At 43.0% G+C, this 15,900-nt stretch overlaps 1 protein-coding gene across 1 annotated transcript in view; it reads left to right on the top strand.

The window, feature by feature from the left end:
- Window positions 1-15,900, top strand: part of DHX15 (DEAH-box helicase 15) — a 1,215,680-nt gene that overhangs the window by 733,316 nt on the left and 466,464 nt on the right. Inside the window, exon 11 of the mRNA XM_044062183.1 lies at window positions 7,554-7,757. Within this exon, the coding sequence (XP_043918118.1) occupies window positions 7,554-7,757 (204 nt within the window). The remainder of the gene's footprint in view (window positions 1-7,553; window positions 7,758-15,900) is intronic.

The raw sequence follows: 15,900 nt of genomic DNA on the forward strand, positions 1-15,900 counted from the left end.
GGACTGCAGATGCATCCTTGAAGGACATAGTACAGTTTTGTACCTACCATAAATGTAGATGTCCGATAGGAATGCATCTGCAGTCAGGATTACCCACCCGCCTTCCCCTCTGTGGTACTCCTAGGGTATTTACCCACCTTATAGCTAGCTGGGGGGGGATCTGTTATGGTGTATTTGTTTGTATATATGTACATACATGCTTATTTTTGTGTTTGCTCAACATTGGCATTTATCCAAATTTAGCCTTCCAAGAGGGCACCTGGCATCTGGGGCAAGAAACACTGAGGAAAATGGTGTCGGCTGATGCCTTTATACCCGAATAACTGCAGCTATGACGGGTGAAGTGCGACACAAGCCGAGGCCAGACCCAGACTTTGGAATCCGGCCGACCGAAGGGCTGCCTGACGACAGGACAACCCATTTGTAAGGACTGCAGATGCATTCCTATCGGACATCTACATTTATGGTAGGTACAAAACTGTACTTTCTGCTCGACATATCATCCTCAAGCATGGAAAATAGATGCCCTCTCATTCAACTGGAGCTCCCAAATAATCTATGCATTTCCACCTCTGCCACTGATGACCACAGTGTTACTAAAGATCAAAGCAGAGCAGCCGAAGGGGATCCTAATAGCTCCAGACTGGCCAAGACAACACTGGTACCCACTACTACGGAGCATATGTCACAACAAAACGTGGGCCCTTCTCCAATGGCCCCAACTTTTGACTCAACACAACTTCAGGACAGTTCATCCCAACATCCAGACGCTACAGCTAACAGCTTGGGAGATCCCATAAATAACCTCAATTTACCTCTCTCGAAGGAAGTTCAGCAGATACTAACAGAAGCCCGCAGACCATCCACCAGAAAGGCTTACTCAGCCAAATGGAAGAGATTCAGCATTTGGAATACCAACAAGGGTCATGATGCATCACTTTTGAGCATTCCACTCATTCTGGAATACTTGGCAGATAAGCTACATAACGGACTCTCATACTCTTCCATAAAAATACATGCTTCAGCTATCTCAGCTAGATACAACACTGATCCACCTGTGTTTTCACATCCTTTGTTAAGGCAATTTCTTAGGGGAATCAAGAATATCAAGCCCCCAAGAAAGGCACCAGTACCAGCTTGGGATCTCAATTTTGTCCTAGAAAAATTGACTCTACCTCCCTTCGAGCCAGCAGCTTCTGTGGATTTACAATTTCTTTCCTGGAAGACAGCTTTCCTGCTGGCCGTTACCTCAGCAAGAAGGGTTTCGGAATTACAGGCCCTAATGGCAATACCACCGTTCATAACTTTTCACAGAGACAGGGTCTCCTTATGAACCAACCCTACCTTTCTACCAAAAGTGGTATCTAGGGTTTCTTTAAATCAAGCAATTCACCTGCCTTCCTTCTTTCTCAGTCAAGGGGAAAGACTGTTACATACCTTGGACATATTACAGGCAACTTTGCTACTACCTAGACAGAACCAAGACCAGTAGGAAGTCTGATCAGCTTTTTGTAGCTTACGCCCCTGGAGTACAAGGAAAAGCAATTTCCAAACAGACAATTTAAAAATGGATTGGACATTGCATCAGATTCTGTTATTCCTTTCATGGAAAGAGTGTGCCAGCCAATGTCAGACCAGACTCCACCAGAGCTACAGCCACCTCTACAGCATTCTTAAGAGGGGTGCCTACAAAAGACATTCTAGAAGCTGCTACATGGAGCTCCGTGCATACATTTTCCAAACACTACAATCTCCCTTTATATTCCAGATCCAGAGCAGGCTTTGCTTCGTCAGTCCTGCAGGGATTGCAGGGATTGATAGCTACACCATCCCTTTCTTAGAGCATACCACCTCCCCCAGCTAAGCTATGGTATTCAACCCATATGTTATGACTGCAGTTGCATTCTTGAAGGACATAGTGCAGTTTTGTACCTACCATAAATGTAGATGTCCGATATATATGTAACTGCAGTCGGGTTTTCCCTCCCTCTTTCCCCTCTATGCCTTGGGTCCACTCTTGACCCTGTTATCCTTAGCTGGGGATATCTGTTATGGTGTATCTGTTTATTGCTTATTTATTTGTATGGAATCCTATTATTGTCTTCCAATTTGATTACAGCCTTCCTTGGAGGGCACCTGGCATCTGGGGCAAGAAACACTGAAGAAGATGGCGTCGGCTGATGCTTATATACTCCAGCCGCTCTGACGTCTGAGAGAAATGCGACATCAGCCGATGTCGGACCCAGACTTTGGAATCCGGCCGACCGAGGGCTGCCTGAGGCAGGACAACCCATATGTTATGACTGCAGTTGCATATCTATCGAACATCTACATTTATGGTAGGTACAAAACTGTACTTTTTGCACCTCCATTAAAATACATGCATCAGCGAATCTGTTTGCTTGCTTCTGTTCCCCCTCCATATTTTCTCCTACCCCAGCCAGGAAACAATTTCTTAAAGATCCTGCACCTGAGGCCATTCTGCAGCTGACATCAAAATGCTTACCCAGAAAACAACTGTCCTAAAAACACTTCCTTCTAAGTGCATCTCAAAACTTAAAAGCTGTAATGGTGAAAAATGCCTTCTTTGATCTTCCACGAAGGCAGGGTAACTCTTTGCCCAACCCTACCTTTATGCCCAAAGTGAACTCTGAGATTTCCATTAACCAAACCATATATCTGCATGTTTTCTTTCCATGCACACAAAATAAGGGTGAAAGAATACTACATTCCTTGGATGTCCTATGTCGGCCGGATTCCAAAGTCTGGGTCCGGCGCCGGCTGATGTCGCCTCCTCCCCGACGTCAGAGCGGCTGGGGTATAAAAGCATCAGCCGACGCCATCTTCCTCAGTCTTTCTTGCCGCGCGGTGCCCGAAGCAGAAGCAGTTCGCAAGTGCCGGTCGGTCAGCTCCTGTGTTTTACGTATCCGAAGTCATCAAAAAACTAAGTACCCCGTTGGGGATATTTTTCTTGCCTCAGCCGATGTCAGAAAAAACTGAAAAAGTTAACGGTTTGTCTTGTGGTAAACAAATACCTCATAAGGACTTCCATTCTTACTGCCTTCCCTGCCTTGGCCCAGACCACGACGTCTCGGCCTGTGCTGCCTGTGCTTGCTTCAATAAGCGCACACTCAGGCGCCGGGCAGAGTTTGCTGAAGACTTTTTTGGTGATAAATACTCTTATACCATGCCGTCGGAACTACCGACACCTCATATTTCCAAAAAAACAGAAGGACCGGGACCGACTTTCTCGGCCCGCGACTTCCACCGACACCATGCCAAAAACTACCGCGAGTGCATCGGTCTCTTCTGAGGCGGTTGTTCACCGCTCCGGACCGACATCACCGCTTTACCGATCACTCCGGCCCCGGAGCCTGCGCCGGTTGTTGTTTTTCCTCCAGAAGCTGAAGCCCAAGATTTGCCTGAGACCATACCGGTGGACAAGGTTACTCCAGCACGTGGGGCAGCTAGGCCCCCTATGTCTATGTATATCGAGGCCTACACACGTGCTAAGGCTGCTAGCCAGGCTAAGGTCTCACCCTCCTAAAGCTTTGGCTCAGCCCACTACTGATAAACAAATCATGACTTTAGCTGCAGATTTAATTTCTTTAATCAGAGGCTCCCAGGCCCATCTTGACAGAGGTTCTCAGCCACCTTCTGACGAAAGGCCCAGGGTTGAGCATACGGACACCCTTTCTTCAGATGAAGCCTCTGGTGACTCTGATCACTCAGATACCCAGGAAGAGTCCTTCCAGGCCTACGAGGACTCTGATGCGGAGGAATCTATTCCATCTGCCTCTCCTCCAGAGGATATTTCTTTTGGGGAAATTCTCCACTCCATGAGAGAGCATTTTCAGTGGCAAGGCCTAGCAAAGCTCACCCAGATGACTGCAAGGAAAATCCTGCAGGCCCTGGGTTTCATGGCATCTTGCATTCTACTGATTCCACTGGCAAGACTACACATGAGAAAACTACAATGGTACCTAAAAAGTTTATGGTCACAACACAGCCACAACTTAGAAGCAATTATCCCGATCATCCCATGTTTACAAAGGGAATTTTTGTGGTGGGCCCAAGCAAGCCAGTTAAACAAAGGTATGCCTTTCAACAAACCTCAAACAACCCAAACCATTACAACAGACGCCTCAGACCATGGATGGGGGGGCGCACATGGAGGGCAGATGTATTCAAGGGCAATGGACTCCCCAGGAAGTACATCTACACATCAATCAAAAAGAGATGTTAGCAGTAATGCATGCAATCGAGGCCTTCGGAAAATATCTTCAACAAGGTCATCTACTAAGACAGACAACACCACTGTTGTGTGGTACATAAACAAGCAGGGAGGTACTCATTCATACCCCCTTTGCAGACTATAACAATGACTCTTTGGGAAAAGACCCTGAAACTGAACATACAGCTGCAATCCCAGTTTGTTCCGGGCAGGGACAATGTTCTGGCGGACAGTCTAAGCAGAAACATCCTGGATCCGCATGAATGGATGTTGCATCCAGACATTTTTGCACAAATAACTTATACATGGGGGAGGCCGGACATAGATCTCTTTGCCTCCCACCTCAATCATCATCTGAAAAAGTTCTGCTCGAGGACACACCATCCACAAGCCTGGAGAATAGATGCGCTCTCATTCAGCTGGAACTCTCTAACAATCTATGCATTCCCACCTCTACCATTAATGACCAAGGTGTTACTGAAGATCAAAGCAGAGCAACCGAAAGGCATCTTAATAGCTCCAGATTGGACAAGACAGCACTGGTATCCATTACTAAGGAGCATAACTTGCACCAAGCCGTGGCCCCTACCTCAATGGCCTCCACTCTTGACTCAGCACAATTACAGGACGGTACATCCCAACCTGCAAACTCTGCAGCTGACAGCTTGGAGGTCCCATGATTTCTCCCCATATCTCTCTCTCCAAGGAAGTTCAACAGATATTATTGGAAGCACACAGACCTTCCACCAGAAAGACTTATTCAGCCAAATGGAAGAGATTCAACATCTGGAATACCAACAAGGGACACGATGCATCAGTAATGAGCATCCCACAGATATTGGAATACTTGGTAGACATGCTGCATAAATAATAAAAATACACGCTTCAGCAATTTCAGCAAAATACAACACTGATCCACCTGTGTTTTCACATCCTTTGCTAAGACAATTTCTAAGAGGGATAAAGAATATCAAACCTCCCTGAAAACCACCAGTGCTTGCATGGGACCTCAATTTCGAACCAGCAGCATCTTCAGAATTGCAAATTCTTTCCTGGAAAACAGTTTTCCTGTTGGCAATTACCTCAGCAAGAACAGTTTCGGAGATACAGGCCCTCATGGCAGTATCTCCATTCCTCATTTTTCATCAGGACAGGGTTTCTTTGAGAACCAATCCTTCTTTTATGCCAAAAGTGATATCCAGGGTGTCTCTAAATCAAGCAATTCACCTGCCTACTTTCTTCCCCAATCCTCAAAATAAAGGGGAAAATCTGATGCACACTTTGGACATTCACAGACAACTACGCTACTACTTTGACAGAACAAAGGCCAACAAAGTCTGACCAACTATTTGTAGCATACGCTCCTGGAGTGCAAGGAAAGGCAATTTCCAAACAAACAATTTCAAAATGGATTGGACATTGCATCAGATTCTGTTATTCTTTTCATGGAAAGGGTGTGCCAGCCAATATCAGGCCACACTCCACCAGAGCTACAGCCACCTCCACAGCTTTCCTAAGAGGGGTGGCTACAAAGGACATTCTTGAAGCTGCTACATGGAGCTCCGTGCATACATTTTCCAAGCACTACAACCTGCCTTTATATTCCAGATCCCGAGCAGGCTTTGCTTCGGCAGTCCTGCAGGGCATTTTAGCTACACCATCCTTATCTTAGAGCCTACCACCCCCAGCTTGGCTATGGTATTCAACTCATATGCAAGGACTGCAGTTGCATTCTTGAAGGACATAGTACAGTTTTGTACCTACCGTAAATGTAGATGTCCGATAGATATGCAACTGCAGTCAGGTTTTCCCTCCCTCCTACCCCTCTGTGTATTGGGTCCACTTCCCTCCTTTTATACTTAGCTGGGGATATCTGTTATGGTGTATCTGTTTATTGCTATTGTGTATGTCTGGAAATTTTATCCAGTTCTAAATTTAGCCTTCCTTGGAGGGTACCTGGCATCTGGGGCAAGAAACACTGAGGAAGATGGCGTCGGCTGATGCTTTTATACCCCAGCCGCTCTGACGTCGGGGAGGAGGCGACATCAGCTGGCGCCGGACCCAGACTTTGGAATCCGGCCGACCGAGAGCTGCCTGAGGCAGGACAAACCCATATGTAAGGACTGCAGTTGCATTTCTATCGGACATCTACATTTATGGTAGGTACAAAACTGTACTTTGTGCATAGGCAGCTTATATTTACCTAAACAAAATGTTGCAGAAAATCTGACCAACTGTTTGCATTTTTGCTAAAGAGAAAGAAGGAAAATGTGTAAACAGATGGACCCTATACAAGTTGATTGCAAATGGTCTCTCTTGTACCACCGTCATGGAAAACCTACAGCTCACAGGGTCAGGACCTAGTCCAGTAAGGTAACTGGTGCTACCACTGTTTTTCTTAGAACAGTCCTCACCAACAGCATGTTAGAAGCAGCTGCTAGAATGTCTTCCACACCTTTTTCAGATGTTATAATCTAGAACTGCATCTAGGATCAGAGCTGAGTTTGCCTGTGCAGTCCTCAAGGGATTGATTTCCCCTGGTCAAACTTCTGGCCAGCCTCCCAACTCTTTTTAGTTTTTGTAATCTTAAGTGTTGTAGCTGCAGCAGTGAACTGTGAAGTAATAGGTTAATACAATTTTGTTATCTACTTAACATAAATGTAGATGTTAGAGTAGCTTCATTGTTGCAGTACCAACTTATCCCCACCTGCCCCTTTTCCTTTACTGTGCTAGTGTTTAGGTGTGATCTTTCTTGCACCCCCAGTTTGATGTCTTTCTCTAGTTCCCCTGATACAGTGTAGGGATAGAGTTGGGCAGGCCATGATTCCAGTAACCCTGAAGAAAATGTGACACAGGGATAATACAATCCTAAAGATGATGCTGGCTTATGACTGTGACACTGGAGTGAAGGGTGTCTGCAGGACTGCCGAGAAAGGTGCTCTCTGGTACGCAAGCCAGCTTTGGACTCCTGCAAGCGAGGAATTCCCAGAGAGAGAGAGTGTATTAGAACAATGAAGCTACTCTTATCTGTTTACGGTAGGCACTTAACTCAGTTGTACTTTCAATGAGAAATTTTTTCGAAAAATTGTAACTACCCTAGGTTTTATTCATTTGTAAAAGATAGATGGTTTAACCTTTCAACAAGCAGTACAAGGCCTGTGCTGTGCTTATTCAACTTTCTCGGATAAGTTAACTGTAGGTTACAAATGCAGTCTTGTACACATCTATTGAGGTGACTTATTGTCTTTGTAGCTGCTTGTGGCAGAAAACAGGATTAAAAGCTGTGTATTGATTTGTTATAAAGAAACTTAAGTGCTAGTTAGCATATATGTATATATTTTTAATATATTTTCAGGAGATTGATGAAGCTTGTAAAAGAATCAAACGAGAGATTGATGACTTGGGTCCTGAAGTTGGAGATATTAAAATCATTCCTCTGTATTCCACATTGCCACCCCAGCAGCAGCAGAGAATATTTGAGCCACCACCTCCAAAAAAGGCGAATGGTGCAATAGGAAGAAAGGTATGTTAATTATGTAGTACTTCATATTTCTAATGGATACAAGAAGCTGTAAAACTATCTGTTTTTTTCTGAAGTTCATCTATCAGTAATTCATAAGAAGATTCTGTTCATGGTATTGAATCTCATACTTATTCTGCAGGTACGTGTGGTTGACAGGCTGAGGCATATTTTCATACTGTGCTGATTGTTGCTATTTGTATATTTAAATTGTATAGCTTTTTTTGTGTGTATTCGGATTTTTTTATTTGGTTTAGTTATGCAAACCCATGCCATCTTTATTGAATTAACTGTTAAGTGTGGCACACTAGTGCAAGAGTTTTTATGGATTACAGTAATTTGGTCCTGAGTATGGTTTCTACTTGTAGCACTTGTTTCCATCTTGCTGCTACTGCATTTTTGGTAATGCTATAAATTGTGCTTTAGCATCCTTTCTGAAATGTTCTTGTGTTTATTTCCCTATTTTTTCTGATACTTTTTTTTCTCAAAAGAGCAGAGCATTATGTAATAAAAATATTTGTTGCCTTATGCTGCAGAGGGTCTGAAAGTTAAATATTGAAACTCTTAGTTGAAATTTAATTTGTCTGACCGTGGCAGTGGAGTGCCGCAGTAAGGCATATATTGATGTTCTTCGTGTTTCAATGTTGCAGTCCTGATTTGTGGGATTTCCTGCTTCGGAAGCCCTCGGTCGGCCCAACTACCAGAGCAAAAAAGTTCTCTCCTCCTAAGACTGGCAGATGCTCTACCCTGACATCAGTACATTTGGGTATAAAGGGAGCCAGCCAACACCATGACGTCAGTCTTTCTTGCAGTCGGAGCTTGAAGCAGTAGTGAGTGCGTTGGTCGGTCTGGAATGAGAAATCTTCTAAAAGCTAAGTACCCCGTTGGGGAATTATTTTTCTTTCATGTCAGATGATAGTTTGCAACTGTGTCCGGTGTGGAAAACAAGTCCCACACGGAGACTTTCAGACTGTGTGTCGCATGCTTAGGTCCGAACTACGACATTCCTAATTGCTGTCTCTGTGCCCATTTCGATTCCAGAACTATAAGGTGTATGGCTGAAATTCTGCCTGAGCACCTTAGCAATCCGTATCACATTGCACGATGGTTTCAGTCAGTCGTTACAAGATTGAGCTCCCTAAGTGAAAAAAAATACCCAAACTTATCGCCCTGGGTGACACTGGTTCTCCATCCACCAGTCTCCTAAGGCTTATAATTGCAGAGAATGTGAGGTGCTTTTGCCGCCCCCTTCTGTAAGTGAGGCAGTGGCAGAGGCTTCTGTGCGACCCGTTCAGAGTCCGACATGCTATCTGGTCCCTCAACTTCAGCACAGGCCTTGGCTTACAGTTAGTCTGTCAGGACTGCATCTGCTTTGCAGGCTTTGGCTTCAGGTGAACAGTCCAAATTTGACGCTCCCCATAGGCATCCACAAGCTACCATTTCTTCCTTTCAAGAGACTGGTGTCAGAGTAGAAGATGCACATAAGCTCAAGGCCAAGGCTATACCCAAGAATAGCTTAACCTCAGGGCCTGTGTCTAGGCCTACTGGCTTTCCACCCCACTGGTTACCAACAGGACTTGATCAGACTGGCTGAGGACCTTATTTCTCTAGTCAGAGGCAAGCAGTTTCCCCCTAAATTTTCTCCAGGAAAAAAGTAAGAGATCCTACTCCTGAGCCCCTGTCAGAACCCCACGATTCAGAAGAGGCTCTCTGTTGTTAAAGTAATAGTGGAGAGCTGTAAAAAGGGGGAAGAATTTAAGTGTGCATTTATTGACTGCAAAAAGCATTTGATAGTATCCCACATTCATGGATAATAGACTGCTTAAAAATGTACAAGATGCACCCTACACTGATCTGACTACATTACAGTGACCATGAAACAGGGCAGACCACTTTGCAATTAAGCTGTGATAAAGGACAAATTATTATTCCAGGGATAAAAATTTAAAGGGGAATATTCCAGGGTGACTGCCGTCACTGCTGCTATTCTGCTTTGCCCATAGCCCATTAAGCTGTCTAACAGCTTAGGCCATGTCTGTAATTTGGCTACTAGAAAAGCACAAAGTGTTAAGACTTCTCATCTTCTCTTTGTTGATTTGAAACTGTATAGCTGCTCAGATGAGGAACTGAAAGCACAACTGCAAGTTGTCAGAACGTTTTCAGATGATACGAGAATGTCATTTGGTCTTGATAAATGTGCAAAAGCAACCTTTAAAGCAGGAAAACTGCAGCACCAAGAACATGTCAGTTTGGGACAAGAATATGATATAAAAGAACTTGAGTAAGAGGGAGAGTATAAATATTTGGGAATTGAAGTATCAACAATGAAACCTGAACAAATATGAACAAAACTTGGTAAGGAGTACTTGTATTAATGCTGAAAACAGCATTGACATCTAGAACAAAATCCAAACTATAAACCAGTTTGCTGTTCCTGTCCTAACTTAGTTTTGGAATGATTGGCCTCAAAAGATAGGTGTTTGGATAGATTAGATTATATCGGAAAAGAAGGATGCTTCATGCTCACCAAATGATTTATAAAAATCAGTGCGTACCAAGATTATATATTCCCTGGTCTGAAGGAGGGATGGGCCTCCTTGAAATTGATTATATGTATAGGTCTGCAATCTTGGGACTCAACAAACATCTGCTGACCTCACAAGACCCAAATGTAGTGAAAGTTTAGAAACATAAGGAGAACAAGTCTAAGATGACTTCTCTGCTTAAACTAGCAGAAGCATATCGGCTTCAAGCAGGAATGGAAATCAAACCCATAAGTAGACAAAAATCAGGCAGCAACTGAATGTGCCAAAAAAAAGAAAGAATATAAGGTGAAGGACCAGATGTGATGGCAAGACATGTGGAAAATGCATAAATACAGTTGCAAGTATAGAAAACTTTTGGAAGAACCTCATGTTGATCAGGAACAAATGCAGAAATGGTTAAGGAGAGGCGAATTCAAGTCAAAATATGATTAATATTGGCAGCACAAGATAGTGGGCTGTGTGCACGTTGGTTTGCAAACTCCATTGAACATGTGGGAGAAACAAACAAATGTAGGTTTTGTAAATCAGGATTAGTAAGAGTTGCACACCTAGTTGCTGGTTGCAACATGCTAATGGCAGAAGGACTGTATACTGAAAGTCATAACAATGTGGCAAGACTGTTGCACTAGATTTTGTGCAAACATTGTGGTACTGAAGTGGCTGAAAAACATTAGAATCATGAGCCACAAAGCATCATAGAGAAGTGTACATCAAATGGGATCATCCATTACCAACAGTTCAAATGATAGATCCTAGAAAGCCAGATGTAGTGGTCCAAGAAAAGACAAAAGTAGCATTGATCATTGAAATCGCCACACCCAGTGACTACAGTGTCTTGTGTTCAGAGAGACAGATTCCTAAAATATCAGAATTTGCAGGCAGAAACGAGAGCAATATGGAAGAGAAATACCCAGATAGTTCCAATAGTAGTAGGAGCAGTGGGTTTCTAAAAAAGAATCTACAGTTGTATTTAGATGTGCGACCACTGCTTGTAACTTCATACGAATTTAGGGTTGCCACCTTCCTTCACGTCTAAAACCTGAGCAAAGCCACACCCCTCGCATCACCAGTAACCACGCCCACCCCAACCCCTTCTCCGCAACAACACGCCTATTTTGTGACATCAACGCCTTTTCGCTCGCCGCCTGCTTTGGCTGATTTACTATGCTTCTAAAAAAAAAGCATAGTAAATCAGCCATTTTTACAACCTTTTTTTTGTCGATTTACTATGCTTTTCTGTAAAAAGCATAGTAAATATTTGATTACAAACTCCGATAGTCTGTTTCTTTTGAAACAGAATACCTGAGTTTGTACAGTGTTTTCCTGACTACCGGAGAATCAGTTTGATTTCCTGATAGTCCGGAAAAAAACCTGAGGGGTGGCAAGCCTATACGAATTGCAGGAGTCGTCATTACTGGGCACATTGTGGGTGCTGCAAAGAGCACTTTTGGCTGACATCAAAGATTAACATTCACGAAATTAGTATAGTTTCAGTCATACTTTGACTTGGGAGTGGGGTACATTCCTGTCATGGTATTAGAAACCCAAAAGATTTGGAGAAATTAAAGGAAAGGTGTTGTCTAAGGGATTTCTTAGAAAGCTATATTGCTGGTAGACCTGATAGATGGTGGGAGGGTGTTCCATAGTTTTGCAATAGTAAAGGAGTACAGCATCTGACTGGCTGAAAGGTTTGGTTTTTCTTCGTTCAGAAGCAGTTGGTTATTGGATTAGAGAGGTTTGTTTGTATGAAAGAGTAAGTAGAGGAAAGGGCAGGGCAGTTTGATGGCTTAAATATAAACTCTGTACAGTGGTTAATTGAATGTGTGTACAATGATATGGTAGTTCTAACTAGTTTAGTAGGTGTAATGAGGAACAGTGTTGAGATGAGTGTATTGCATTTGTTACAAATTTAGCAGCTTTATTGTAGCATAAGTCAAGTTTGGATTTGAGAGAGGACTGCATATTGGTAAGGAGAGGGGTGCCGTAATGAGATGGTAGAAGAAAGGGAGAGGGACAGCTTTATGGAGTGCTTGAGGGAAGTATTTTTGCCTATAGAAGATGCTCAGTTTTTGATATTGGTATAAATATGCAGATCAAATGTTGGGTTTTCATCTATGATGACACTTAGAAGTTTTGTATGTGGTACAAACCTTGGTGATATCATTTTGAGCATGAAGAGTGAATTCTGTGTTTAAGGAAGTGTGTTTTTTGGGGGGCAAAAAGCACAAGTTTCATTTTGTAGAGGTTTAGGATGCGATTGTTGGTCATCCATAGTTCGGTAGAAGTGCGGACTCTGGGTGAGTTGTAGTTCAGATGAGGAATTGGCAGCATAGATGAGTCATCTGCATATTGGATGACAGTACCTTGCCTAGTAGTGATGTGGAAGTTGATAAAAATGCTAAACAGAAGAGGCCTCAGTATGTATCCTTGGGGAACACCTGTGGTTGTGTTAAGGAATGGAGAGTAAGAATGTTGCCACTTGGTTGGTTGATGTCTATTTGTGAGGTAGTTTGAGAACCAGTCCAGGGATGGAGGCGAAGAGTTTAGTGAAAAGAAGAGCGTGGGAGACTGTATCATAGGCCTTAGAAAGCTCAAGAAATAGAGAAGAAACAATTTTTCCAGTGTTTTGGGCCCAGTTAACGGTGTCCATGAAGGATAATAAGGGATGATGTAGTGCTGTGACCCGGCCTAAAGCCATGCTGTGTGGGAGGTAGGATTTGGTTATGAAGCAGAAAATGAAAGAGTTGAGTGTGAATGCATTTTTCCAGAATCTTTGAGCTAGGTTAGAGGATAGCAGTAGGTCAAAAGCTGGAAATGTCTGTTGTTGCCTCCCTTATGAAGAGGCAGAATATATGCTTTTTTTTTCCAAATTGTGGGTACGTGGGACTCCTGAATAGAACTGTTAAGAAGTATGCTGATGGGATAAGCAACAGAGTTGGTAGATATTTGTAGGAATTCATGAGGTAGGTTTTAGGGGCGTTGGTACCAGGTTTAAGTTTAAGAAAGTTTTTGTATATAGTGGCAGTGGGTGAAGGAGTATTAAAGGTACCTTGTGTGGATGGATTAGAAGGAGCTGAGTTGTTTTGTGGAAAGGTGGCAGTTAGATTAGCTGTAGTGAAAGGTGGCAGTTAGATTAGCTGTAGTATTGATGAAGTAGAATTAGAGTGAGGCTGTTTCGGTGGGTGTTGTCTGGATTTGGCCAAGGATTGTTGTTTGAGCCTGGGTTTAGAAAAGAATTGCTGGAGCTCCAGAATTTTTTGGGTTGTGCTTATGGTGGTTTTGTAATCTAAGATAGTGTTCTTTTTTAGGAGTTTTGAGAGTTATTATCTAAGAATTGGGCTTTTTTAAGTTTTGTTTCTTCTGTACTGTCTGTACTGTTATTACTGTTATATCTATATTATAATATATATATATATAGTATATTATATGAGTTAATTATCTGTTTTGTATTTGATTTTTTTTTTTTTTTTTTTTTTATTTTTTTTTAATATCTTTTATTATGCCTAACGTGATATATTGTTATTTGTGTGTTTGTAATGGAGAGCTTTTCTCCCGGACTCTACTGAGCGGCGGGATATTGTGTCCAGTTGGACTAGCCCGGTCAACAAATGTAAAATAAATAAATAAATAAATTGTAATGATTATGCATTTTACTTGATTATGGAGTAGTTTATATTGCGTGAGGTCAGAGAGACTGTCTGTATTACATAAGCGAACGCAGTGAATTGCGGACGCTGTATCATCGACCCATAATCCCCGAAAACCCAAAATGTCAAACACTGATCAGCAATTTTTTTGCTGATCCATTTAAAAAAAAAAAAAATCAAAACAAAATAAAGTGGGGGCTTCACCCATCACCCCCACCCCCTGATGTGGGGGGGGTTGTGCCCACTACTTAAAATACCAACTCCGAGATCGTACAACAGTGGAGGAAATGGCAAACTCCCGAAAACGGCCCAGTGAAAATTGCTGTTTCATGCTTTCGGTAGTTTGAAATTTTGCGTAATAACATTCAACTGAACAGCGTTCGCAATAATAATAAGGGACCCCAGAGAGATGGTGTTTTTGCCATAATTTCCATGCTTTGTCCCTGGCAGTCATGAGTTGCTTAGTGGGTTTAGTAAGCCAACTAGTGTGATTATTTTTTACTGTCTTTAGTCAGAGGGGAGCTAGATTGTTTAGTACTTTAAGAAATGTTGAGTTGAAGAACTCAACAGCCCCATCTAGGGGAAGGTATTTTAATGTGTTCAATTGATGCTTTGTAAAGTTTGATTAAGTTTTGTTAGGCAAAAATGGCGTAAATCTCTAGCTTGTTTGTACTGGTGTTTTGAGGCTTGGGGTAGATGTTCGTGTTTCACTGTTGCAGTCATTACAATTGGGTTATCCTGCTGGCAGGCTACCCGCAGTTGGCCCGAGTTCCAAAGTCTAGGTCCGGCGTTGGTTGCTGTCGCCTCCTCCCTGACGTCGGTGCGCCAGTGGTATAAAAGATATAGCCGACGCCATTTTCTTCAGTCTTTCTTGCCGCCCAGTGCCCGAAGCAAAAGCAGTTCGCAAGTGCGTGTCAGCCGACTCCTGAGATTTTCAAATTCGAATTTTAGATCTGAAGTCTTCATTAAAGCTAAGTAACCCCGTTGGGGAAACTTTTTTCTTGCTCCAGACCGATGTCAGAAAAAGTTAATAATTGTATTTCTTGTGGGAAGCAAATACCTCATAAGGATTTTCATTCTTACTGTATTCCTTGCCTAGGCCTTGACCACAACGTTGCTAGTTGTCGGTTTTGTGATTTAACCAACACACTAAGCGTCAGTACGATTTTGCATTTCATTACTTTGGCAGAAGATTCAATTACATAATGCTGTCGGAACAGCCGACTACTGGAGTTTATAAAAAGCGCAAAGAAAAAGAAGAGGACAGGCATCCGAGGTCCAAAACCGACGAGGCTTCTGTTAGGCCTGTCGCCATTTGCCTTTTCTCAGTGAGGTGCTTTTGCAGCCCCTGACGCCCGCTACCTCAGAGCCACAGGCCGCTTCCGACTCCCACGTGGAGCCAACTAGGCCGCTGGAAACTCAAGGTATTGGACACTTGGAAACTATTCCCCCAGATGGGTCCGGAGCCGCTGAGCAGGCATCTGCTTCTGAGGGTGTTTTCAGGCCTACACAGTTATATGTAAAGCCATCTTCTGCTTCAAAGGCAAAGACTAAAGCAGCTCTAAAGACAAGAAACAAGTACAGCATTCTCCTGGACAGGTCTCCATGCCTAAAAAACAGATGCTTAAAATGGCCGAAGACCTAATTACTTTGATCAGGGGTTCCCATCCTCCTCTTGAAGAGAGGCCTAGGCAAGAGATAGAATATGAATCTTCAGATCAGGTTTCCATTTCTTCTGATTCGTCTGCTGAACAGGAATATTCTCTTCCTCCCTATGAGGATTCTGATGCTGAAGAATCTATCCCTTAAGCCTCACCTCCTGAGGATTATTCTTTTGGGGAAACCCTGCATACTATGAGGGAGCATTTCCATTGGGAGAGTCAAGATTACTCAGAATCCAAGAAAAGGCTCAGAGACTTCCTTTTATTTACCCCAGCACAGGCCTCTTGCTAT

This window comes from Protopterus annectens, chromosome 2.part1, assembly GCF_019279795.1.
Source record: "Protopterus annectens isolate FY-2018-M chromosome 2.part1, PAN1.0, whole genome shotgun sequence".
Classification (NCBI taxonomy): domain Eukaryota; kingdom Metazoa; phylum Chordata; order Ceratodontiformes; family Protopteridae; genus Protopterus; species Protopterus annectens.